General features: G+C 40.9%; 1 protein-coding gene across 4 annotated transcripts in view; it reads left to right on the top strand.

Annotated features, from left to right (window-relative positions):
* The window catches only part of KIAA1456 (KIAA1456 ortholog), a 126,077-nt gene that overhangs the window by 76,651 nt on the left and 21,432 nt on the right, over positions 1-27,994 (top strand). For 2 of the 4 annotated variants that reach the window (XM_017807894.1, XM_017808060.1), the window contains one exon: positions 19,365-19,517. Coding sequence is in view for 1 of the 4 variants with exons in the window: in XM_017807818.1 (XP_017663307.1) it covers positions 27,659-27,687 (29 nt within the window). In the remaining 3 variants the exon portion in view is untranslated. Of the gene's footprint in view, positions 1-19,364; positions 19,518-22,385; positions 22,571-27,617; positions 27,688-27,994 lie in introns of those variants that run through there. The other 2 variants (XM_017807982.1, XM_017807818.1) reach the window with 2 other exon arrangements.

Genomic DNA, 27,994 nt, shown 5'->3' with positions numbered 1-27,994 from the left:
TTATGTCATGCTTAGTGACACTGTTTAGTGGTGGACTTGGCAGTGCTGGGTTAATGATTGGACTCAATGAACTTAGAGGTCTTTTCCAACCTAAATAATTCCATGATTCAGTTATTCTATTTTTCCATGTATTGTCCTTGTTCTTACAGAAGAGAGAGAACCTAGGAGCTGATAGAAGTGGCTAAGTGAAACTCTTATATTAGAACAATAGCTGATGATGGACTTAAGGGAGGCTTGCAAAAGATTTTGTTTTGAATATGAGCTTTTCCTATTTAGATGGGGGGCTTTTAAGTTGAGGAAGGGAAATCACATGGTATATGGTCCTACAGATTGTGCTCTTTCGGAAACAGTCTAATCCTAGATTGCCAGTACAGTCTCTTGGCTAGCTCAGCTGTCATCAACTCTCACACTTGAATGGAAGCCCAGGACTTGCAGTACTTTAACAAATTACCCATGATGTTCTGATGTTCAGTGGATATTAGCTAAACCTTCTCTACTCCGTTTTTCATCTCTTTCTTTTTTACTTTGTGTCATTATTTTTCCAAATGTTATGGTTCTTATGGGCCATATGGTTCTTGTTTGTAGGTGTGATGCCAAACCTGTGGGGTTTTTTAGTACATTTTAGAGCATTTTCATAATGTTAAATAAACATAATAGGGCATAATTCCCTCTTCACTTTGAAGTCACTTTAGAGCATCTAAGTGTTGGATTGATTTGGCCTTCCCTTCCCTCTTGGGTGTTACATCCGTAGTAATTATTAGCTTCTTCCCTCTCTTTTTCTCACTCACTTCTTGCATACTGCTGTAGAAAAAAAAATTGTTGAATGTTCAGAACTATTATTATTTATTGTGTTTTATTATTTTAAGTGATAAATTCATATACAAAAGAATATTAATGAGACCAAATTGACTTTAAGTGTTCTCTAATTATTCTTGGATAGTATATTTCTGTCCTCTGGTTATACTGGAAAGGAATTACTTCCTGTGTCCTCTATGTTGGGCTAAAATCTGTTGCCTTTAATATCATAAGAAGTTTACCTTTTACTTCAAAGTACTACACTGCTTTAAAGAGCGAACCAAGGCTTCCTCAGCTAGAACGAAATAATGTTATCACTGCTTATTTTTTTTACATCCACCTGACATAAAAATTGCGTATTAGACAAGATGGTAGATAATATACAGTGACCTGTTAGCGTGGTAGGATGACTAATGTTTTAAGTAGCAATAATAAAATTAATGATGTATTTAAAGACATTTCTGCTGCTAATTCAATCTTCTACCAATCACAGTTTATCCAGGTAAAAGAATTTGTCCTTTTCAAAGTCCAAGTAGAAAATTTAGGAGACAAATCAGCTTGTCTTTGGCTTCCACAGAAAGCTGCTTATTTTGCCTCATGCACAGTGCTGGATATGTGCATTGAAGATGTAGTTTGCTTTTACCAGATAATGCCAAGCTTCCAAGTAAAAAAATTACAGTTCTTATTTAAATTTGATACCACATTTAGAAATATTATTGACCCCAATGTAAGGTTTGTGCAATCTTAGAGTACTTTGATCCAAATGTAAGCCAATGGCTGCAGTGTTTAGAAGTATTCTGTTCAATAAATTTCTGTGAAGTCTCCTTGGAAGTCTATTGAAAATGAACTCATTACTTAAGCTGTTTTCAAAAATTATACTTTACTCAGAGTTCTACTTGATGATTTTTGTATTTATGGATATCATTAATATTTTCATGTATAAAAAATAAAAATGGAGAAGCCTTGAGGATTTCGAAGATTTGTGATTATTATTGAAGATCCTTATGTACAGCAATGAATATAAGTGACTGAATTTACCAGTAGAGGAACTGAAGACAATTAACATGCTGTCAACTACAGTATATCAAAGCTGGTGTGCAGTGGATAACTCTTTTGACAATTTTTTTTTGTCATGAAACTCTGGGTCAGAAACAGCAACATTTATTTGTCTACAGCACAAAACATGTATTTGTGTAAATTGTATTACGTATTATGACAAAGGCAAAATGCCCATGGATCAGGTATATATATTTATATAGTCTTCTTTATTAGAAAGTAAGTTCTTAATTAACCTTATAGATGGAATAGTGGCAGTGGAAGGTCACAGTCTAGCCCCACTGTTCTCAGTGCAGTTTTCTCAGGTTTACGGTGGGATAGGCAGGGATACAGGTGCTGTATGAGCAGGATCAGCTCATGGGAATATCAGACATTACGCCTTATTTCTTCTCATTATTTGGGGGCCTAAGGGAGCTATGTTGGTATAATGAGACCAAGGACACTAGATAATTTTGATTTGCTTAAATATCTCCATTCCAGAAGAATGTACTTGGTTTTATTAAAGTAGATACAATATGCAATTTAGTTGATAATAGCAGCATTGAGCCCTGAAATTAAGCAACACAGCTAAGGAAGGGCTGTGCAGCAAAACGCGTTTCATGTCCGTAAGCACAGACTTCAAAAACCACCTCTTCCTCTGAAATCTCTTGAAGATTGCCATCTAAAGGGAAATTTATATAACTGAGCTGAATACTGGATATTTTCAAAATGCATAGGAGAATCACAGTAACGTAAGAAAGAGTTACCCTAAGATTCTTGCATTTATAATTGTTCTACATAAATCACCTTTTCCCTCAGGAAGGTGACAGTAATAATGATGCGCCCTCTAGAAAGATACCGAAATATCTGGGCGTATCACCTGCAACTCTGCATCTAATTGTTCATTTGCACTATCTTCTTGTAATAGCATTTCTACTTTGCAGAACGGTGAAGATAACTCACGGAGGAATTGTATTCCAATCATGCTAACATCCATTCACACAGCTGCTTAAAAGGATTTTAACAGAAGATACTTATTCACTAGGATGTCTCAATAAATTGTGATTCTGCAAAATGTACACACATGAAAATCTTCATGCATGTGAATTGCTTCACTTGAATAGTGACTATCATTCAACAGTTACAGAGCGAAGTTCATGACTTTTTAGTCCTGTAAATTTGGTAGTTATTTCTCTAGTGTTGGTAGTTCTGACTTCAGAGTGGTTGAAGAGGAGCAAAGAGTAAATCTAGGCTTTCAAAGCTTAATTCTACAGGTCCTTAGTGCTTTCAAATACAAAGGTCAGCAAAATATTTCCTGATGTGTTTGATGTTGGAATATTGTATTTTCCTCTGATCACTAGATGTGGCCTTGTGTCCATGCTGTAGGACTGCTGTACATTAATCAGGAGTGTGGTGGGACACATTGGAGAAGGAGCAGGAAGAAATCTGTTGCCTCTTGCCCACTTCTTCAATGAAGGTGTTCTGAAGCCTGATACAGTATTTTATTTCTGTTTTTGTGGTCTCTCGCTTTGACAGGGAAGTTTCTCTTGGATCTGTGGGAGTAAACAGACATTTTGTGACATACACATTTCTGAGAGAAGCCATAAGAGTCTACTATTTGTGTACAGTGAGTATAGACACAACCTGAAATGGGACCTGAATCCCATAACGTAGCCTGAGGCCAATTCTTTTGAGGGATGTATATGTCAGAAACATGTAACAAGAAGGAGTTGAGATGAAATGCCCTGTTATAATTACCTCTGTTATTCACTGCCGGTTTGGCTTGTAGTGTGTCTGGGCAGGCGCTTTAGTTGAAATGACTGTCAGAGGAGTACAGCTGTTCTGCTTTGAGGGACAGCTCATCTGGAGCAGAACAGATGCTCTGAGCTGGAGCAGAGCCTGAGCTGTGAGACCCAGCTGGATGCTAGCTGGCTCCTTGTTGGTCAAACATCTTGTCAAAGTCAGGCGTACTGGGAGATGCAGCAGAGAGACACACAGATGTCTGAATGAGCTCAACCTGGCTCTCTTAGCTGGAGTTCAGGGCTGGCCAACAGTGTTCAACGGTGACAAGCCTCAAACTCAAAGAGGGACAAGAACAATGTTTCTTTGAAGGGAAAGGAGATGACAAGCTATTTTTGTATACTTTGCTTTTTAGCTTAGATAGTGATGTGCTAATACTTGGAACAGACTTGAGGCAGCCCTGTGGCCCTAGTCAGTTTGCTGGGAAATAGAAAGCCATGTCCACGTGACTCCGTGACACTGGGTTTGTCCTACATCCCAAACTCCTGAAGCTACCCAAGCAACTCCCTATGTAGGTAAGAAGTAAAAGATTCTTAAGGAAACAATAATTCTACAGCAACTGAGGGAAAGGGTTTTCTGGTTATACTGGTTGTGGATCAGAATTGAAGGTAGAGTTTTTTTAATAACTAAAATATTTTAGAATATATGTGTTTGTCCTTTCTAAGCACGATGTATCAGGTCTTAGAAAGCCAAGTTGAATTCTATGTAGAGGTTGTGTGGGAGACCTTTTTTTTTCATGGATTTAGCCACTGATGTTTATTGGCATTAGATAGCATTGAGACACAATTGTCACTGGGTTGTTTGCATTTTTTTTGGAGACTAGAGAAAGTACTAGGTGAGCAGGCTCTGTAACATGTAGCTGTTATGTGTGTAATATGTAACTGTTAACGTAGTTGCCTTACTGCTTAGCTTGAGCGCAGTCAAAGTTTCTTTCAGGGTTGTCAATAAATCCCTAGGATATGTTTTTAAAACTTTGATAAGAACCCATGAGTAATTAATTTCCAGACAATATCCAATGAGAGAGAATCCTAGGATTTCTTAAAATTAAAATACTGCACAGAGAATTGGATGAAATATTGTAAAAAGCATTTGGAATACTGTGAAGAACTTTATGACACAGATCACAGCAAACTGACATCTTTCTTTTTTCCTATGATGTATTTTCATGTAGTAAATGAATATAATATGTAAATGTGGTCCTTTATTGTATGTTTAGAACTGCCTGTGAGGTCTTCACCACTAGCAGGATTCCAGCAGATCCTCAGCTCTCATGAAAAGAAACATATAGCACATACCTGAAGCATGGTATAGAAATTGAGACCTATTTCCCTGTAAAGTTCATTTTTTCCATGAGTTAGCTACAGCCTCCTCATTACCTTCTCTATTTATTACCTTTTTTACCTCTTTACTCTGTGTCTCAATTCCAGAAGACTTTTTGGGTATATCCTGTTGAGACCCTTTCCTCAGATTCAGAAGCAGCTGCTGCATGTATCTAGTAATCTTCACAATTCTTTCTGAGGAAAAATAGGCTGTCCTGCTCATTGTTGACATGCAAACCATAACATATTGCAATTAAAATCTTCCTCACTGCTTCTCTCCCATGGAAAATGCTGGAAAATAGCAGGTAGGCTATCACGGAAAATTAGTCATATTAAGAGTTTTGTCTGCTTTAGTTGAGACTGGGCAAAGAAAATACTGGTTTGAATGTCAGATGATGTGTAAGATATGATTTCTTCTTTTGTTTAAGGAAAAATAAATTCCATTAGCCCATCAGTTCCAAACTATTCTTATAAAAGGTCTGAGGACTTTCACTTTTTTCTGCAGTGAATTACATATTTATGTTCAAATCTATTGGACATTAAGAAGAGGAAAAAATCAAAACAACTTGTCAGGAATGTCAGTTTCTGTTCAAGAAAGCTTCGTTGCAGTGGTTACAATTCTATTACTTCCCAGCATGCCAAAGCAATCAGAAGAGCTTGAAAAAGCAAACACACATTTTAAAATTATTATTTTTCCTTCAATGTCTCCAAGATTCTTTAAATAGCAAAGGCCACATTTGGATTTTTCTAAACTTCTGTTCATGAGGCTCTACTATGTTGGATTTAAACAGGCTACATACAATAGCTTTTTATTTTTGTAAAGTACTATGAGGCCAGTCAGAGCCAGACAATGTCATTAGCATTTCTTATTCCCTGGACAGTCCCAGTAAGGCTGTTACTAACTACGATAACATCATGGAGAATGACTCAGATACACTGGTAGATAATTTTCCATTGTAATTGGATGCATAATTTCTAGCATAAAATAAGGCAAATAATTAATGGCTCATATTTTATTTAAAATATTTAAACCTTATTAACTCTTTCCAATAATTTGACAGAAATAATGAAATGAAACTGAAGTGTAAAACTAATTGCTGGATATTATCAATTAAGAAATTATATATTTTTTACTAAGATGCTAATGTGAACTTTAAGAATCAGTTTATGCAGTGGGGTAAGACAGAAAATTTAGACTAATACTCTGGCAGAGTAGAAGGCAATACTCTGGCAAAGACAGAAGGCAATGTCCCTTAGCAAAGGGACTTTGGCTGAGAATACAGAGGGGTTTCTTCCTTCAGACAGATGTAGTGCTCATTATTGAAAGCTCTGCTCTTTTAGACATTTATCTGTCTCATGGCACTAACAATTTGGCATCTGGTGAGATTTAACCACGTAAGGATGGCATTCATAGAAGATAGTACATGGCTCTTGTCCTCAGCTGGCTTCTGGAAAATGTGAATAATGGATTTTGTGGTTTTAGGGGAAAAAAAAATCTACCTCTTCCTAGGAGTTAGATTTCCAAATGTAAACTATTTGGATCTTTACCTATAGAGAATTTTCTGGAAAAACCTAATCACATTATTTCAAAAATTTAGTCTTATATTCAGGGAATCAATAAAGCTGTCTTTCAGTGTTTGTCTGACACAATCTTCTTGGTAAATATATTAAGCCCTGTGTGTTGCAGTTCTGCTCGAGATGGTGAGCAAAGGGTTAGATATTGATGTCAGAGCCATTAGGGACTTAAAATATATATACAGGCAGACAAGGCTAAAACAAATGACTTGTATCCCGAGAGTAATGGCCATTCCTGAAAATGCAACCTAGAACATTTGTGGTAGAAAGCAAGGGTTGAAAAAAACAGTTTGAGGCTGTACAACAAGATGTTGTCCCTCAGAAACCACCACAGGGACAGGAAGTTACAAGAGAACTGTTCTGTCAGATTTTAAAAGTAGGGATTTTTATCTGCAGCTACAACTGAAGTTGCTTCTCTTTTCAAAAATGTTACTGAAAACTCACTAGAAGATGAGAAAACTCACATTTCTTTGTTTCTTTCTGTCACTGATACTTTATGCTAAATGAACATAGCTGTCTACAGTGAAATTACTTATGCATCTGTAGATTGCTTCGTAGGGGACATCTTTATAACTAAACTTCTTTGAAAAGTAATGACTAAAGAATGTGATATTTCAACATGTTTCTGTTCTCCTTTTCTTTTATAGAACCATAGAATCAATAAGGTTGAAAAAGACCTCCAAGATCGAGTCCACCCATTGGCCCAGCACCCCTGTGTTTACCAGTAAACCATATCCCCAAGGGTCACATCCACCGCCTTTTGGACATTTCCAGGGATGGAAATCCACCACTTCCCTGGCCAGCCTGTTCCAGTGTTTGACAAACCTTTCCAGAAAAGCTTTTTCCTAATATCCAATCTAAACGTCCGCTGGAGCAACTTGAGGCTATTTCTTCTGGTCCTGTCACTTGTTATCTGGGAGAAGAGACTGACTCCCCACCTGGCTTCAACCTCCTTTCAGGTGGTTGTAGAGAGCAATAAGGTCCCCCCTGAGCCTCCTTTTCTCCAGACTAAACAACCACAGCTCCCTCAGGCTCTCCTCATAAAACCTGTGCTGCAGACTCTTCACTAGCTTCCTTGCCCATCTCTGGACATGCTCCAGCACCTCAGAGTCTTTCTTGTAGTGAGGGACCCAAAACTGAATACAAGATTTGAGGTACAGCCTCACCAGTGCCAAATACAGGGGGACAATCCTTCCCTGGTCCTGCTGCCCACAGTGTTACTGACACAAACCAGGATGCCACAGTCCTTCTTGGCCACCTGGGCACGCTGCTGGCTCATGTTCAGCCCAATGTCAACCACCACCAAAGGTCCTTTTCTACTGGGCAGCTTTCCAGTTACTCTTCTCCAAACATGTAGTATTGTATGGGGTTGTTGTGACCCAATGCAGGACCCAGCTCTTGGTCTTATTGAATCTCATACCATTGGCCTTGGCCCATCAATCCAACCTGTCCAGATCCCTCTGCAGAGCCTTCCTGCCCTCCAGCAGATGAACACTCCCACCCAACTTGGAGTAATCTGTGAACTGACTGAGGCTGCACTTGATCCCCTTGTCCAGATTGTCAGTAAAGACATTAAACAGAACTGACCCTAACACTGACCCCTGGGGAACACACTAGTGACTGGCTGTCAGCTGGATGTAACTCTGTCACCACCACTCTCTGGGCCTGGCCATCCAGCCTGTTTTTCACCCAGCGAAGCGTATACCCATCCAAGCCATGAGCAGGCAGTTTCTCCAGGACAGTGCTATGGGAGACAGAATCAAAGGCTTTGCTGAAGTCTGCTGTCATAGAAGGCAATCACGTTTGTCAAGCAGGACCTGCCTTTCCTTTCTGACGGCTGGGTCTGATTCTTTGGTTGTCCTGTATGTGCCACATGATGGCACTCAAGATGATCTGTTTCAAAACCTTCCCTGGCACTGAAGTCGGGCTGACAGACCTGTAGTTCCCCAGATCCTCCTTCTCACCCTTCTTGTAGATGGGCATCCGATTTACTAAACTCCAGAAAATGGGGACCTCTCAGTTAGCCAGGACTGCTAATTAATTATGGAAACTGGTTCAATGAGCACTTCCACCAGCTCCATTAGTACGCTTGGGTGGATCCGATCTGGCCCCGTGAACTTGTGTGAGTCTAAGTGGTGTAGCAGGTTGTTGACCATTTCCCTTTGAATTATGGGGACTTCATTTTGCTTCCCATTCATGTGTCCAGCTCAGTGGGCTGGATACTCTGAGTACTGGTCTTACTGACTTTACTGAGGCAAAGAATACATTGTGTACCTCAGCCTTTTCTTCATCCTTTGTCACTGTGTTTCCCTCTGCGTCCAGTAAAGGCTGGAGAGGCTTCTTGTGTTGCTGATGTTATTTATAGAAACATTTTTTATTGTCTTTTACCGCAGTAGCGAGATTAAGTTCTAGTTGGGCTTTGGCCCTTCTAATTTTCTCCCTGCATAATATCACAATGTTCTTGAAGTCCTTCCAAGTTGCCTGTTCCTTCTTCCAAAGGTGATACAAATGAGTATTCCAACAAAAGAATAGACAGAACTTGCCACATCAGCAGTAATGACAGCAAAGATTGTTCTTTAGGTCAGGTGGCACCATACTTCTTATGGTCAAGGAAAATAACTTTCTCTGTCTAGCCTTTAAGGATGTTATATTTTCTTTTTTGAGACGGTCCTTCCTAAGGAGTATATATGTACCACTTCCCCTTCCATCTTTGCTGGTAAGCCTATGTAAGTGTTTCATATAAAGCAGAGCCAGCTTTTCTGGATCTGTAAAAAGGCATATTTTACAAAGGCATATATTAGCTTATCTCAAAGTTCTGAAAGGATTTTTGTTGATCTGAGGGACGAATTGGTCAGAGATGGCAAAGAATGCCTTCATGTGTTATTGTAAATGATTTATGAGCCCTGGGTTTTCATGGCAGGTTAAAAATTCATATGAACATTAGATTTAAAATTTAATTATCTGAACTAGCAGAAGCACTTCAGGCTTGTAACTGGGCAGATATATAGCACTATACACAGCAAGGGAGACTTGAGACTTGTGTTCAAATCGTCAGATGTATTAAGTAGTCTACTCTGATTGACAGTCTAAATTTGGTCCTTGGATAAACAACTTGTTCTCTCCCTTTAGTCATCCAAATACGAACTATGTCAATAATTTATGTTTACTCTCAAACAGCTGGTTTTGCTAAATTTCTTTAGATGGGTTTGATTTGGTAACAACTTAACTAGGAAGCACTACTGAATGTGAGTGATGATAGTGAAATCTGACCCTGCATTTGCTTTTTGCTATCTTTCTGGTTTTGGAAGAAGTATAAAACAGTACTCTTGCACTTAATTATCTTTTTTACTCAAATCAGATAGCTTTGTTGGGGCTATATTCCACTTAATTGACCAGAGTCATCTGAGCATATCATTGGAGCACATTAAACATGAGCTCCAATTTTATTTGTTGAATTAGCCTTTTAGCAGACAGTATGAGACACCCCTGGAAGGCAGATGATCCCACCTTTTTTAGAGTGGGACAAATTGCCTGATGGAGCTGCCTGCTATCCATATGAAAGGTAGGTAGGTACTGTTAGGTAGGTAAGTACACCTGGTCAGTTAGTTTTAGCTACCAAGTTAACAGAGATGAATCCATCACAGGTGTCTTTTTTTTTTTTTAAATTGAAATGCTAAATAGGGACCTATAAGGTCCTACTTCTCTACAATAGTAAAATATTGGCAAATAAACTGCTAAGGAAAGATTCTGCTAATATTCTCTTAAATTCTTTCCAAAATAAAATTATTGACAATGGAAGTAAACAGAGTGATCCAATCATGATTTAAAATGGTAACCAAGATGGCAAATATTTTTTTTTAATGTGTGCTTATGGGATTTAATTTGCTAAAATCACTTCCCTGAGATTCCTAGAATAAGAAGGCTAATAAACTGAAAAGTTGCCAAAAGGAATAGCTCTTTAAACATTAGGTTTGAGAATTTGTGTGGGCTGGAGAAAAACTAGAATTTTATTGTTTTCACTGTATTTAAATTTGAAATTCTAGGGATACAGTCTTCTAATACAGAGGTGTTATAGTTTTGAAAGAAGTGAGATAAAGGAAAATGAAAGTATTTACTAATAAAGACTTCTTACATAAAAGGAGGAAACCAATAACTGATATGTGTAATGTAAATGTTTATATTTAAAATGTTCTCTACCAGACTTTGTACAAAATATCAAATATTCAAAGATATTTAAGCTAATTGTTTACCTTACTACAGATAGTAAAAAATTGCTCCTTGTAGAAGTGAGCATAATAATCACAAGTATGTACCTAAGTAGAAAGGAATGCACCAAGTTCTGCAATATAGATTTATAGCTCATGGCTTGATGGTGCTTTGAGGCATTTTCTGGTAAGTAGGAGCTGCTTGTGTAAGAAGAAGCTGCAGGTAAATGGTGGTATCAAATAGTGCACCTTAGTTCTGAGAGAAGATGCTCTGGAATGGCAGTTCTCCTCGTCTTGGCTGATACCTTGTGATTTTTTGACGTTGTCTTCCTCTCCATGGAGCCTTGTTATCTCTGAAAGAAAGGAAGTGTAGCCAGATAAGAGCGAGCGCACTCACTTCTACTTTGTGGAAGCAAAAGTAATCAGTGAAGCAGCACAACAGTGGCACATTATTGACCAAACTTGGACTGGGTGGATAAAACTTCCTGGCAGCAAAAATCAGTTTCCTAGATGTGGCTTCCTTTGTGAAGACATTATAAAGGCTGTAGTGCTGATTAGAAGGGCCTCCCTGTGGGTGAAAATCTTGTCCCTGTGTCTCCTTGTCTGTTGATGTCCTAGTGGCAGCCTTGGACTGGGAATGTACAGTCTGCTCTCTGGAGATCAGAGAATTCCCATCAGGATAATGGTCCCTAAGAGTGGAGAGTGTTACATGAGGAACCTGCCTGCCACTGGCCAACAAGTAGTTTGTGTTTCAGACCAATAATTTTTCTCCAGTTGAGGCAATTTCTTTCAAAACTTGCCATCTCTTCTGCTCAGAGTAGACAAACACATAACCATTGCTGAAATGCAATTTTTTCTGTAGAGCCCTGAAAATTCTTGGAAGTAAAGCAGTAATAACAATAAACTTGTGGGATTTGGAGGTGTAACACAGGAACGGGTTTCCTTTTCCCTGTGTACAGTCACTTTAGAAATACGTGCTACCTGCATTGGGAACAGCCAGTCAGTCCTTTTTGAGCTAAGCTTGTACATAGCAGAATGTAAAGTTTGCATTGACCTTAGGGCGATCCTTTGATCTTGACAACTGTACATCCTGCATGCAACACCAGCACAAGTTCTGGAAGAGTTTGTTCATATGATATTCCTCCATGAGAGTGCCACTTTCTCTCAAGACTCCTAAATAAGGTCACCAATACTTATGGAAAAGTTACAGAAACATAAGGATATGCTTAAAAGGTGTGGCACAATCTACCTTTCTGCCACAAGGCTGAATTCAGTTCCTACATCCTGGGGTAGAGGGCCTTTTGGGCTGGGATGTCGACTAAACTGATCTCCAGTCTCAGGTAAGAGTTTGAAGTGTGAGAGCTGAGCTGAGTAGACAAGGCAGAATCATGAGACTACTGACTGATGCTATAACCCTCATACTACTCAATGCTTGAAGAGTGTTTCATGATGAGTACAGATTGAATGTCTGTTTAGAACAGAAAAGTACAGTTAAATGAACAAGTGGAACATGTATACAAAGTAAAAACATTTTATTTGTAACAATACCAAACAGAAACTAGGGAAATTAGCATGGCTCTTGGAGAAGAACACTGAAAATTTCTGATTGCTTGTTTCTATTATTAAAATATGGCATATATATTTATATGATATAAAGGGAACTGTGCAGTAATACAAAAAATACAAGAACTAGTGATACTGCGAAGTTGTATTAAAACCCAAGAAATACATGCTTCGGGGGCGAGGAGGTCTGGCGGACCATGGGGTCCCCAGACCGGCGGGAGGACGACTGGGGCAGTCCTGCTTGGAGGGTCGCGGGTGGGCAGTACGAGGGAAGACCTGTAGTAACACGATGGAGGAAGGTAAGGTCAGGGTGGGTAATGGGTTTCTCTGGGAGTTGGGTGGCTGAGGCTGGGCTGGGGCCATGGGAGGTACCCAAGCCCTGGGTGGGTGCAGGGACCGGAACAGTTTGTTTTAGCTCACCTGTGGCTACTGCCCAGGAACGGTTTGTGTTGGAAGTATAGCGTCCTGAAAGGGTGCTCAGGGCAAGGGAATGTCCCTGGGAATATCCCTGGGTTTGAGTATAGGTGGCTGGGGGAAAAGTAGGGAGTGAAAGGCTTGCCCTAACCATTTTAGTAGGGAAGTAGCTTGTGTGCCCCTATGAAGTTGTGAGCTATGCTGGCGATGGTACATGCCTTCGTCAGGGTCTCCCATGCCAGACGTCAAAACTGAAGGGACATAAAAAATGTGTCCATGGGCAGGATGGGCTCACTAGCCTTCTGGTAGTCATCCTAGGAGAAGGACAACTCTAATTCCAAACCCGGGCAGATGGAGCTTGCTTAGTCCTGTAAGGCCATCCATCTAAGAGAAGGACACTCTAATTAAACCTACATCCTAAGGACCTCGCTGTCAGTGTCCAAGCTCGCTCGGCCCTGGCAGATGAACCTTAGTATTAAAGGGTGGGTCTGGTTCTGCGCATGCTGCGTCTCACCTAAAAAATCTACTGCGCAGGCTCAAGGGTTATATCCACATTTGTAAAGCCCTGTAGCAATGGGTGAGGGTCGAAATGGCAGGTAAAAGGTGCACTGGAAGCCGCAGACCCAACCCTGCATGCAGGCGGTTCAGGACATTGGTTGCCTGAGACTGACCTTGGAGATGACAGTCTCTTTCAGCAGCATCCTGAATGACCAAGCAACCTTTTTCAAGGAGAACACTACTTGCTCCTCTCGGAGAGGGGCCTAAAAAAGGTGGCTTAACCAAAGCTCATCTCCACCCTTCACCCAGTTGGTTAACCACGGCCAACGGGCATCTTCTGATGTGGTCAAACAAAGTCTAAGAAACAAAGGCATACACCTGCCTTCAAAGGTGTACCCAAATTGACACTTGCATGTTGGAACATCAGAACCATGCTTGATAGTGCGGATAGCGGATGTCCTGAGCGCTGTTCTGCCATAATTGCCCATGAACTGTCATGTCTCAACATCAACATTGCTGCTCTCAGTGAAATTCATCTCCATGAGGAAGGCAGCCTCAGAGAACATGGTGCCGGTTACACACTCTTTTGGTCAGGTAAACCCAGAACTGAAAGGCATCTTTCAGGAGTTGGCTTCATGATAAAAAACTCTATTGTCCCTAAACTTGAAAATCTGCCAACAGGTCATTCTGATCGCATTATCTCCCTACACCTTCCACTACACAACAAGCAACATGTTGTCCTCTTTAGTATATATGCCCCAACTCTTCAAGCTGACCCTGCCAAAAAAGATAAATTTTATACCGACTTGCGCCGCCTTACCCAAAAGATTCCCGCAGATGATAAGATCGTTATCCTTGGTGATTTCAACACCAGAGTAGGAAAGAACTCTGAAGCCTGGAAAAGAGTTTTAGGCAAGCATAGTGTTGGAAACTGCAACAATAATGGACACCTTCTGCTAGAATTCTGTGTGGAGCAACAGCTCGCCATCACTAACACTATCTTTCAGCATAAAAATAGTCCAAAGACAACCTGGATGCATCCTAGATCTAAGTGTTGGCACCTCATTGATTATGTCTTGGTGCGACAGAGAGATGTCCGCAATGTCCATCATACCCACATGATGCCTAGTGCAGAATGCCAAACAGAGAATCGACTTGTGTGCTGTAAACTTAACTTCCACCTTAAGTTCAAACCTAAAAGGGGCAGTATCCCAAGGAGGAGACTCCAAGTTAACAATTGTCTCAGTCTGATGAGACTGGAATGTTTGCTAAAGAGGATGAGTTATGAGATAGACCGAACTTCTCTCTCTCAGCAATTGTAAATGCAAAATTAAGGGTCTTCAGTCGAGGAAGTGTGGAAAAATAGAAGAAATAACAACCCTTTATTAAAAGATATATGTATGTTGGCAAAAAACAGTAACAGAACACAAAAAAACCTAGACAGTAGTACTAGAAAAACAAAAAGTCTGAATGAACACTTCTCTGTCCTTTAGCGCAGTCCTAATCATCGCCTGCAGGGGGCGCTGTTGGATCGCTGAAGGTGCAGGACCTGCAGTTCTCGGTCGTGGCCTGCAGGGGGCGCTGTTGGGCCCCAGCAGTCACCATGCGGGGAGAGGGGTCCGGAGGGAGCAGTCCTGGACCCCGGGAGGAGCTGAGGAGGAAACGGGGGACCCTTCCCTCAGTGAGAGGAAAAAAAAAAGGAAGGGAAACAGTCCACTCCCAGGGGACTCACCGCTGTCTCGGGTGACGGCATCTCAAAAACTGCCCCCTTCTCTCCTGCGGGCACACAAACTCTCCGATGAAACACAGCAGATCCAGGGAGCAGGATAGCCAGGCAAGTCAGAGCCAGCAGTCCAAGCTGACCAGGATGAGAAGCCAAGAAACCAGACCCCCCAGTCCCTCTCCCCAAAATGCCTGCACGCATCCCCCCATTCCCTCCGAGAAGCCAACAACGCAGTCTGCTCAGTTCCCCATCTGGATGGCCAGCTCTCCCAAGCCTCTGATGGCCCATTAGCCAGGAATTCAGCTAGATCTTTTGTAACCCTAATCGGCTCCCTTCCCCCTTTTCCACTCAAACTCCGTCTTTCCTACGGGAGGCGGGGGAGGGGCAGGGGAAAGACAAATTTTCCTGACTTCCTAACCTATAACAACAATCTTCAAACAGCCACAGTGAGAGACAGATTCCAGGCAAATCTTCAAACTAGGCTCGAAGATCATTCTATAGATCCCTCTCCTGAAACACTTTGGCAGCATATTAAAAATAGCATCCTGCAGTCCTCTGAAGAATCCTTAGGGTTCTCCTTCAAGAAGAACAAGGACTGGTTTGATGAAAACAATCAAGAGATCCAGGAATTGTTGAGGAAGAAGAGAACTACTCACCAAGCACACCTTGCACTGCCATCTTGTCATGTAAGAAAAGCAGCCTTTCGTCTTGCATGCAGCAAGCTCAAACAGAAACTCCGTGACATCCAGAACAAGTGGTGGATCAATCTAGCAGAAAAAACTCAATTATGCGCAGATATGGGTGATTACAGATAATTCTATGAAGCCCTGAAAACAGCATACGGGCCTACATGCCAGGTCTGAAGCCCTCTACTCAGCGCAGATGGTCAAACGCTTCTGACAGATAAAACCTCCATTCTGAATCGATAGTCTGAATATTTTCAGACTTTTTTCAGTACTAGCCATGTAGTGCAAGACTCAGCAATTCGGTACATTACGCAAAAACCGGTGAAGTATGAATTGGATATTGCCCCTACTATGGGAGAAACTCTTAAGGCCATACAGCAGGTGAAAACTGACAAAGCAGCTGGGGTTGATGGAATTCTACCTGAAGTCTGGAAGCACGGAGGCCAAGCGCTCCATGCTAAATTTCACAAATTTGTGGTGTGCTGTTGGGAACTAGGCAAACTACCTAGTTCGCCTATACAAAGTGAGGCAGTCATCATCACTTTGTATAAGAAGAAAGGAGATTAATCAGACTGTTCAAATTACCGCGGTATTACTCTGCTCTCCATTACTGGCAAAATCCTGGCAAGAATACTTTTGAACAGACTATACCCACTATAGCAGAAGGAATTCTACCTGAAAGCCAATGTGGTTTCAGAGCCAACAGGAGTACCACAGACATGGTATTTGTTCTCAGACAACTGCAAGAGAAGTGTAGGGAACAGAACAAAGGTCTCTGTGTAGCCTTTGTTGATCTCACCAAGGCTTTCAACACTGTGAGCAGAAAAGGTCTATGGCAGATTTTGGAACGTTTAGGATGTCCCCCCAAGTTCCTTAAAATTATCATCTTACTTCATGAGGATCAGCATGGCCAAGTCAGATATGGCAACACACTTTCTGAGCCCTTTTTAATTAAGAATGGTGTGAAACAAGGCTGCGTTCTCGCACCAACCGTATTCACAATCTTTTTCAGCATGATGCTCCGAAGGGCCACAGCAGACCTTGATGATCAGGACGGTATCTACATTCGATACCGTACTGATGGAAGCCTTTTCAACCTAAGGAGACTGAAGGCCCACACTAAGACCTTGAACCATCTTGTCCGAGAGCTGCTTTGCGCTGACGCCGCCGTCCTTGTCGCCCACACAGAAATAGCTCTGCAGCGTTTAACATCCTGCTTTGCAGAGGCTGCTGAGCTCTTTGGGCTGGAAGTCAGCTTAAAGAAGACAGAAGTTCTGTATCAACCTGCACCTCAGGAAGTCTTCCTTCATCCCCATATCACCATTGGCGAATCAGAGCTCAAATCAGTCCAGCAACTTAATTACCTAGGTAGCCTCATCTCCTCAGACGGTAAGATTGATGGAGAGATAGACAACAGGTTAGCAAAGGCATATAGTGCTTTCAGAAAACTCCATAAAAGGGTTTGGCAAAATAAACACCTGAAGAAAAGTACAAAAATCAGTGTTTACAGAGGCATTGTGCTATTCTTTTATATGGATCTGAATCATGGGTCATTTACTGCCACCACCTGAGACTCCTAGAACGCTTCCATCCACGCTGCCTCTGTACAATCCTAAACATCCACTGGTCAGATTATGTGACTAATACATCTGTTCTAGAACAGGCAGCAGTCACAAGTATTGAGGCCATGTTGCTGAGAACACAACTGCGTTGGGCAGGGCACGTCTCAAGGATGAAGGACTATCACCTCCCTAAGATCGTGCTCTGTGGTGAAGTTGCCACCGGCTGCCGCGAGAGAGGAACCCCGAAGAGAAGATTCAAGGACTCCCTGAAGCAATATCTCTGCCTTGGCCATATTGATCATGATCACTGGTCTACTCTGGCCTCCAGTTGGGAGGTCTGGAGACACACCATCTATAACGCTGCTGCTTCTTTTGAGAACGCACACAGGATCACTCTCAAGGAGAAAAGACAACGCAGAAAGAATCGTGTCTTGCTGATACCACCTAAGGAGTCTTTCTGCTGTGCCTTTTGCAACCGATCTTGTCTCTCTCATATTGACCTTTTTAGCCACCACCACGCTTGTAGCAAGTGTGGGCAGAGTCCTTCCCAAATCTTCGTTCGCGAAGCCTAGCCATGATGACGTGCTTCCACAAATATGTAAAGTTCATCACTGTGTAATATACCAAGGAAAGCAAGTCAAATTTCTAGTTGTGCTGATTGTAAGCATTTATTAAAGCAGCACACAAGAATCTTAACGGGCACTTCACATTAGTAGCAAGTGCAAATTTGGGAACAGAGTCTGATCTTGTGATTCTTACTCTGAATTGACCAAAAAGAACATTTTTTTTAAAAATACTCATAAATCCTATATTTTGCCATCTGTTCTGCTTTCTGAACTCCAGCTGAGTTCAGAATAGGTCTGAGTAGATCTCATATTGACTAAAGGGATCTTAGACATTCACTCAAATGAAGACAGTAGGGTTCAGTTCATTAGACTAAGTATAGACTTCAGTGCCATTCATGATGACCTAAGGGATCCTGCCAGGCCTCCACAAACTGCTGCAGAAGGGCACAGATCTTGTACAGTTCCTACATTGTATTTTCCCGTCTTGTGGGGGTATTTCAGGTGCACAGTCCCCTCTCTGTAGCCATCTAAGCTGAGATATCTTTATTTGTGAGGAAATACTTGTAACTTAGGTTATATAACTAAACATATCTTCAAACAGATGGCTCAGCAGCATCCATTTGTCTGATTTAGTGGGAATTGTATATGTTGTCCAAGTGGAGAGATGTGGTTAGCAAGCTCTAAAAATCTGCACTGTGGATGCAGAACTAGTGCAGAGCTATGTGACAAGTGTGCTTGGTAGTGGTTAAACTGGTAGAAGCAGAATAATTTACTGTGTAAGCATATCCAGAGAAGGTTAAAGTCTGCATTACAGTAAGAAGATAGTCATGAGATAGCTGTAAAGATTGTGAATGACACATGATCATAATGCTGTACAAGCAGAAACATATTTTCTAGCTGTAGAAAATAGGAAATAAGAGCAGGAATGTTCTTCTTGCCATAGTGTTCTTTTAGTCACAGCTTTATTCCTCCTTCTGGTTTTCAACTAACTCATTATTTTCCATGAGTGAGCAACTTTCAGAGCTTGTCGTCCATTAAGGTGATTAGCAATTGCCTCAATGTAATCTACTGGATCTGGAAAGAAAAATCTGTTTTGTGGCATGTCTTACATGGCTTTTGTTTGTGAGGGGTGGATATGCCTGAGCTGAAGCCTCATCAGAGATAGCAGGACATAGGATTCTTTTTAGGAAAACAGGATCTTGGTCTACGTCTATACCAGCAAGAATTAAAGAAAAATGGGGGCTTGGGCTCAGCCACTGTTCTTCATTGTCAAAGCTGTATAGCTGTTAGCATGCTTCCTGCAGTATTTTGGCAGATGCTGGTTATGATATTGCCAGACAATTCCTGAGCTTGGCTCAGAGGAGAGCACAGGCTGGGCATTTTTCCTGTAAGGCAGTTCCCTGCTCCTTGTCCTTCTCTGAGAGCAATTACACTCAGCATCTTGACCCTCCCTGGTACAGACCAGACATTTCCCTTCAGATCTTTGTTGCAATTCCTGTCAAAACATAGAAATGCTGACCTAAAATCAACTAGTGCTCAAGAAGAACATTTTACACAGCTTTTCAATTTAAAGATGTTGGGAGTACTGCATTTTAACCACATCTTTCTAACTCCTTATGCCAGGTGCTTTTCCTGCTACTGGTCACTCTCTTAAAGCCTAAAAACTCCAAGCGAGATCAACAGAGAAACATGTTTGCTTCTCCTCCCTGCTGGCAACAACAGCTTGCTTCCAAAGGAGAAATCTGAAAGTCCTCAGAAAGTGAGCTAGCTGTATGGGTAAGTCTAAAATGGTTAACCATTTCAAAGTTTACTGAAGTTCTGTTGTGTATTTTGGGTGGTCTTACTTGTATTAGGATCCCGCTTCAGAGGTATAAAAAAGTGAACCTACAGCTTTAGTGAAATAAAGAAAGTGCCTCTTCAAGATGAAAGGTGAAATTCAGGAGGACGATTTGTTATAAAAAGAAAAGAAAAGTGTTGTCAACAATTAAGCTGAAACCTCTGTTAAAGACACAGCTGGAAATTACGGGCAACTCTCTTCAAAATGCAGTTAGTTCCATAATTCCATTTCCCAGTACTAAAACTGCCACCCAAGAAAGCTGTTAGCCATCAGGATAGCAACTCAATGCTTACTGCCACTGTGACTGCAGTGGGTCCCCCTGTTCATGCAGGTCTTTTTGGGAGGAAAGGCTGAGGGAGCTATTACGTGGAATGAAGATAAAAAATTTCTGAGTGAGGTTGTGTTCTTTTCTGCCTAAACCTCAAGTAACCTGAAACTGGAAGGGGCTGTAATAGCAGTTCAGAAGCCTTGTCAGGATTTTCCCCAAGGCTTTTCTCCTTCTTGGACAGCGTATTGAAAAGTTTCAGATACAGAAAGAGAGTAAGATTCCCAGGACCTAATAATTGACTTAATTCCTATCCAGAGGATAGCCTATGGGTGCTTTCATACACCTGCACACCTGCAATTCTGTGACCAGGGGAGGGGGCACAGGGATTTAGGAGCAGATTTTGGGTAGTATATGGTATACAGTCTGTTCTTCAGCCCTACAAAGCTGAATTCTGAAGACTTTCTGATCGCTGAATGAGACATCTATCATAACATTGGCTGGAGACCCTCTTTTGTGAACAAGATATTATCTGAAGTTAGAGATGGCCTTTGAGAAAGATATTTGAGGTGTGCTCTCCAGAATAACACTTCATTGTTCTTCAGCACTCACTTCCATTTCCACTTGCATGGGTAAATCTGAGTTTCCTCTTGCTCATAAGAGGGTGCAGAAAGCTAGACTCTGGAATGAAGGGATTGAGAGACAAGTTTTTGGTGAGGATGTGATAAACATGGATAGAGATTTGCCCATCCCATCCCCCTGTTGGGGGACCCATAACAATAATAGGAGTTTTCCCCAGATCTTAAGAAGCTTGTACTTAATATTAAGTTAATTGTTATAGGGTTGAGAAAAAGGCACATTTTTTATTAAGTCTGTTTTTCCAGACTGAGAAGGCTCTGCAACTCTTCATCACATGCTCTTTGCTTGAATTTATTTTTAGTAATGTTCTCTTCATTTTTTTGTTCCTTTTTTTCCCCCAAATATCTTTTCATAAAACTAAACTTGAAAAGAAGGGAGATAAAATCAGTTCGATATTTGCAATGAACCATAAGACATTTCACTTTGTTACTTTAACTTAAAAATGGGCAAAGGTAAAGGAACAGAAAAAGGTCCTGGAATATAATGGATCTACGAGTCATCTCTAAATACCGCTTGCAAAAAAATTCCTTTCCATCAATCTCTTTTTAAATACAAAGGAGCAGAAGAAACATTTTCAGCTTTTTACTGGATTGAGTATGCAGGAGGAATATCATGGGAATAAGTTTAGAAATATTGAGAACTCAAATTCAGACTCTTTGATGTTAACAGCTTTTCTTGCCAAGAGAGAACATTTTTCTCTACTTAGGATAGAAATTCGCATTATAAACATATGCCGCTAAAGTGAGACTTTTCCTAATTCTGATGCATTTTAGACTAGAAGGTCTATCTGGAGCACAACACATATATTTTCTGCTTCCTGGTGATCAGGAGGAGTTAAATTAGACTAACCTCCAGGACCCCCTCTGCCCCCCATGAAATAAGTTGATGCATAAGAAAACAGAGCTCAGTGCTTTGGACCGTGGTCTGTTTGGTCCTGACAGTTATAGGATGTGGGTATGTGGGAAGAATAGTAGCCCTAGGGATGAAGGAGAAAAAACAGTGGACTCCACAGCCCCAGGAAAATAGTTTCTGCTGGGAGCTTAGGACGCCAGAGATCTGACATATTCGCAGTAGTTCAGGTAGATAGTTCAGCACAGAAGGACAGTATTTAAGGTCCTATTCTAAACACATCTGCCAGCTGAAAAAAGGAAAAGATAAGAAAGACATACATGGTCTTGCTGTAATGGATCTTGGTCTGCTGTGAATATGAGGAGGCTGTGGACATGCTATCTTTCAATACTGTCCACTGTGTAGCCTCATGTGGCTACTGCCAGCATGAAACTTATGTACCACCTTTTAGTGGTGTGTGATCCATGGCATGGAGGGACTGATGGGATGCTTGCTTGTTGTATTTTTTGGTGTCCTGTACACCAGACACTGTTTTAAGCAACATTTGAAAACATTTTTTGATGGTTCTATTTTTACAGTGTTTAAGTTTTCCTTGTTCGCTATACTAAAATCACATGAAAACTGAGCCACATACACCTGTTTCCAAACTGTGTGTGTGATGGTCTGCAATGTGAAATTGATAGCAGTCACTGTATCTTTCAATCTCAGTAACTCAGGCATCAGAAGAGCCAACTGTATTTTTTTCAAATTCTAACTAGATTTATAATGCACCTGGTAAATGTCTGCTCTTTCAGAAACATAATTTCACTTTTGCCAAAATGAACATTAGGAATACTAATGCAGGTCAAGTAGTTTACTGTTGGTATGAGCAACAGTGTAACTAACCCATAATTTGAATCTAAAATGAATAATGAACAGCTGCCGTTGTATGATTTAACACTCTTTAAACAAAACAGAAGGCAGTAAGGAACTCAAAGAAAAAGGTTCCTAAAAAGACAACAGAAAACAATGTTACAGCTGTGTTGCTTTTTTCACTTTCACTGTGACCCTGGAGGTGGGTGAGCAACTGTGGATGTGAGCAGAGCCTCAGATAAAAGGTTGGAAAACCTACAAAACCTGCTGAGAACAAAGAAGCCCTGAATCTCTGAGCAAACACATTTGAACTTAAGGAGCTGAATCTGAATAAAGTGTACCATCTCCAGTTTCCCACATCTCCTGGGACAGCTGTTCAAAAGCCTGGTAAGACACTGTGCAACAAGAGTGTGTAGAGTTAAACTTGCCACTGAACAACCTTTTCTCTGAACTGCACTGTTCTAGTCTGTTTTAAGCTGTGTCTAAATTAAACCAGTCTGTGCCAGAGATCAGTGTCTAGAAAGCTAAATTGAACTCTGGCTTTTTCATGGAGTTTATTTGTGTTTTGGGACAAATAATTTGGTCTGTGTTAAATTACCAATGATTGTTGGTAATTTAATAGAGGAAGCGAAGTATATGCTTTCCAAAGAGAAGTAGGAGCATTAGGGGCCTGCAGCTTCCTTGACCCAGGAAAGGACATGAATCTCTGTTGTGCAAGCACACTATTCACTTTCTGTTTTCCCTCTTTTGCCTTTACTTATCTCTAAAGCTGAATTTCAGATCATACTGGAGACTTTCAGTGAAATGAATTTGTATTATATACTTAACCTCAGATCAAAATGTCAAAACACTATAGGAAAGTAATCTTTGTTTTTAGCCACAGAGAGGAAATGCATATACTTGAAAAGTCTGTCCTTGTGAAATGTCTGCAGCGCTGTTGCATAGACAAGAAAAGTTAAGTACTCAGTGTTTTGTCCTGCAAAGACACTGCCATTGAATAATAATTAGTCCTTGTAAGGTAAATAAACCAAACTCTCCTTCCCTGCATACCAATAAGGTCTTTGTGACTTCAAGATGATGGGATGCAGCTCAAGGTGCCACTATATGCCACCCTAGCCTCTACAGTATGTGTCTGTCTGCAGTCCTGAAACACTTCTGTTCCTCTGTCTCTAACATGCTTCGGCTCAAAATTACATCATATTATCTCTGTTTTGCATTGTTATTTTATTAACCAGTGCTTTGTCCTTTTGCTACCACAAAAATACCAATGACGACTTCTGCTATGGAAAACTGACATTACAAAACAAGGGAGAAGAAGGTTGATACCAAAATTAAACTCAACAAAGCAACTGTATCAAAAAAAGGTATTCTCAATCTGATTGATAAAGACAACAGTCAGTGTTCATCTTTCTTCCAAATTTTTCACTTAACTAAGCTAAAACATGTATGGAGTACAACTTAGAATGTACAAATTTTACCCATCCCTACTGTCACTCAGCTATGGGTTTGGGGTTTGGAGTTGTACTTCTGGGAGAATAGTCCATGGGTCTGCCTGGGTAAGATCATTCATGGCTAGGCTTCGTGAACGAAGATTTGGGAAGGCTCTATCCACATTTGCTACAGGCACGCTGGTGGCTTATGAGGCCTGGGTAAGATAGAACATAGTTTAAGTACAAATGACAGAACTGGCACCTTAAGGAGCCTTTCATTTTTATGTAGATTTCTACTATAGCATTTCCTAATAACTATTTTTCAGTTAATTTTTCTACAACACCGTTACAGTTGTATCTTTAGTCTCTGATCATGAAACAAGAAAGGAATTTCCCTCTGTTGTGGTCTGTTCTGCTTGCTTTACCTCTTGTGACAACTGTAGTGAAATCACGAAGACTCGTTCTAGTGAGGTGAATGTGAGTTGTCCTGTAAAGCTTGGTTATAATACTTAAGTATTAAATAATAGTGCTTAGCACTTATGCAACTTAATGCCTTATAAGCTTCAAAGCACTTTGCAAGTCTTAACCAGTTAATCCCCACAGCAGCTCTGTGTGGTAGGTTTTGAAGGCCACACATTTAAAATCTCCCACGATACGAACTTGCCTCCATAGTAAGCCTATAGGAAAAAATATCTGCGCAGTTCTGTGCCTCAAGTCATGAGTGTTTGATTTTACTGCACTTTAATGTGCCTTACTTTCAGTAAATTAGTTCTGCTTTCTTATCCCATTCAAAATAAATCCATTGTACCCTGCAGCATGGCTCCGCATAGAGTATTATCACAATTTTGAGGATTTTTTTTAATTATTAAAACTCCTGGAAGAAAATAACAAGAAGACAATCTGATTTTTATTTAAGAAATCAAGTTTATACTGCTAATGATTGCAAAGACAGTGTATGGGAAAGGGTCAGAAAGGCACAAGCACTCAAGAGAATAACTACCATTTTTAGCAACTCTTTTGGAAATATAAGTTTTGTGATATTGAGATTGACTGGAAAATGGAAACAGTGTTGTTTGTGATACTACTACAGTGGACTAAAAGCAGTATTTCCATTTCATTTAGAAAATAATATGTTTTTCTAGCTCAAATTTTCTTTGAATTTTCATGTTCCAGAAAAAAAAAAGAAAATTGAATAGTTATTGCTTTAGCCTTTTCAGGTCTAAAATTTCCCATAAATGAGTGGAAATACTGCTTTTAGTGCACTGTAGTAGTATCATAAACACCAATGCTTCAATTTTGTTAGTTCTGCTGGAAAACTTTTTAAAACAACATTACAGTTTGACAGTAACATAATTCTATGGGAAGAGCAAATTCACCAACCTGGCCTGGTGAGGCCTTTTTCCAAGAGAAGCAGCCAGAAAGTAGAGTTTTTATCACAAAACTAAAAACAAAATCATCAGTTTTCCAGAATGTCCACACACTGCAGCTTTATTTATAAATGCATCATGATCCTTCCCCTCCAAGGCATCAGGCAACTTAATGCTTCCTTTTGCTTTCAGCTACAACTGTCTCTTTGTAAAGCTTGTAATTTGAGAGCTGATCCTTTGTAAGAAGACAGGTCTGTGATATCAGGAAGACTGACCTCAATTCCTTATTTCTTTACTGCTTCAACCTGGAAACTTTTGTTTCCTTGTTTTTCAATCTCTTTTTTTTTCTTGTTTGTTTTTATTCCTTTTAATTTTTTTTCCTCAACTTTGGAGAAAAATCACAAATAACCTTTGAAGGAATAATTAGCAATTTCTGTGACTCTATGGTAACAAACTTTACCTGATTGACTACTAAGTGGTTGTCTAAGGGTAAGGGTTTCAGACAGGCCGGGGAAAGAGAAATCTCCACGTTGAGAGATGATCAGGGATGAGCACAAGAGAGACCCTAGTGAGTAAAGGAATAAATGGATAGGAACACAGGAGGTGACATAATTAGCCAGTCTCACATGCTTGCCACTACAAAATTTCAAATGTTCCAAATTGAGCCTGGTGTTCTGCAGACAAGCTCATAATTAAGTACAGGGTTACAATACACCATGCACAAGAGGTCTGAATTAAGGTTTCATGGGCAGCCTTCTGGCTTTCACAACCTTTGGTCACTTAATTTAGTGACCTAAATAATTTTTAATATAGAAAAAATTGATTTTGATGAGGTCTTTTAATTGTTTAGGGAGCAATTGTTAAATTGGTATGGACTGCAATTTATTATGTAAATGTAGATGCATAGTACTTCAAAGGAAAAAGTACTCTATTTTCATTCTACCTAAATTTGTATACCATGATGAGACCTTAGTAAATTTGTTGGTTTTTTTTTACCTAAAGTGCATTAAGTTACATGACTAACATCTGTTTCAAACGCATCAGAAGCAGGAAGTGTGCAGAGGATCTATAGGAGCAATATATAATTGTAGTTTTAAGGAGTGTCCAGAAAAGATTAGGTAGTAAGGGGAAAGTCTGCATGAATTCACCACAGGAGAGTTTCAAGAGTCTACATCAGAATCTTTTTCTAAGAAGGTTGAACTTGAGGCAGTTATTTCAAACTGAAGAGCTTTTAAAATAAGTCAGTGATTATGTCAACAAGTAACACGGACCAGGTGGTATTCACACTTGAGGAATTTAACCTGAAGGAAGAATACAGCATATATAACCTCACCATGCAAAAAAGATATCTGAAAGAGTGTGGGAATGGCAGACCCTAATTTGTCTGCGCCAGCCAATTTAGCTGACTCTACATTACAGAATTAAATTAGCAGATGTACATGGAGGTATGGAATAACAGGGACAAGTCAACACAATGTAAAGGATATTCATGTCTTACAGATTAGTCAAAGCTCTTTGGAGGTGTTAAGATGGTTAATTGTTATTTAGCTGTCCGATACCTTGATAATGGAGACCAAAAGTTTCCTCATTACTCCATGGTAATGGAGTACTGTACTTTGGTACATTTATTAGGGTTGGTACAAATATTAGGTTTATGTGTCTTCAGTGTAGTTATTCTCATGTTATCCTTATAATCTTCCCCTGAATCCTTTAGTTCACATGGGATTGTCAAAATAAAAGGAATGCGTGTTCTTAAGTCACTTTAGCAGTTTTGAAAATCCCATCAATACATAGTTATGTTCCCCATAATCTTGTCTCCTGGTACCTTTAAAATTGATTTGAGCAAAAGACTATGTGTAACAGCGCATAGTTCAATACCTTCAGTACTCTGTGCAATGCTATGCTGAGTTCCCTCCCTTTCATACTAGCTGGTGTTGTTTCATCGCCTTCTTCTTTATCTGTCATCTCTTCTACGTAATTTATAAGGTCTTGGGACAGGACTATCTCTTTAGCTCATGTTTATAGTGCTAAATGTATCGGTGTCCTGGCTGGTGGTTTGTCTACTTGTCTCATAAACACCTGTAAGTATATGAAAGTATAGAAACAATCTGCCATTTTTAGACTGCTTTAATAGGAATCGGTGCTGGAGTAGGGGGAGAAAGCAATTGTTCACTCTCACGGCTCACAGGATAGGAAGACTTGCAGACAGGACCGAGTCACAAAGGTTAGCTTTGAGCTTAACCTTTAAATGAGCAAGGGCTAATCCTCCTTGGCTGCTTTTGCCACCAGCAGAGACAGCACGGCTCCCATCAACCTAGGTTTAGAGGACCTCGGGGACCCTGCTGCTCCCCCCCCTCCCCTCCCTTGACGGAGCATCCCACTGCCACCATCATCTCCATCAGCACCACCCTCCTCGCAGAAGACGCCCAAGGGATAAGACAAGACCGCAAGGAGAAGAGTTAACAGGGAATTGATAACCCGGCCTTCTTTTTTTTTTTTTTTTTTTTCCCCGCCCTCCTCCTGCTTGCGGGGATGTGAGTGATCGGGACCCGCGGATCGGGGTGGCCCCCGGCGGAGAGGCGCGGGGAGGCTCCCCTCCGCACCGCTCCGCCGGGGGCTCCCCCCGCGGCCCGGCCCGGCCCGGCGCGGCCAAGCACCGCCTCCGCGGCGGGATCGGGATGGAGCCGCCACCGCCCCGGGGGTGCAGGTGAGGAACGCGGGGAAGGTGGCCGCGGAGGCGGGGGGGATGCGGAGGGCAAACCCCCCCGCCGCCCAGGGCTAGCCTGAGAGGGAAGGAGAAAGGAGAGGAGGCGAGGAAGAGCAAAAAACCCCACCCCAACCTTAGACCATCCAAAAAAAGCGCCGCGGCACATTTTTGCAAATTGAGAGGATCCTCTTAAAAACACTGCCCACCGAGCCGGGAGTCGCCCCTCCGGTGCTGACCCACCCCTGGAGGAAAGGATTTCGAGATTTAACTAATTTTTTTACACACGTGTCGTCCGTGTCGTCCCCCC

The sequence above is a fragment of the Lepidothrix coronata genome, unplaced genomic scaffold (assembly GCF_001604755.1).
Source record: "Lepidothrix coronata isolate B3197 unplaced genomic scaffold, Lepidothrix_coronata-1.0 Scaffold0, whole genome shotgun sequence".
NCBI classification, from domain to species: domain Eukaryota; kingdom Metazoa; phylum Chordata; class Aves; order Passeriformes; family Pipridae; genus Lepidothrix; species Lepidothrix coronata.
Note: the sequence above shows the minus strand (reverse complement) of the source record. Positions and strands in the feature narration are given on the sequence as shown.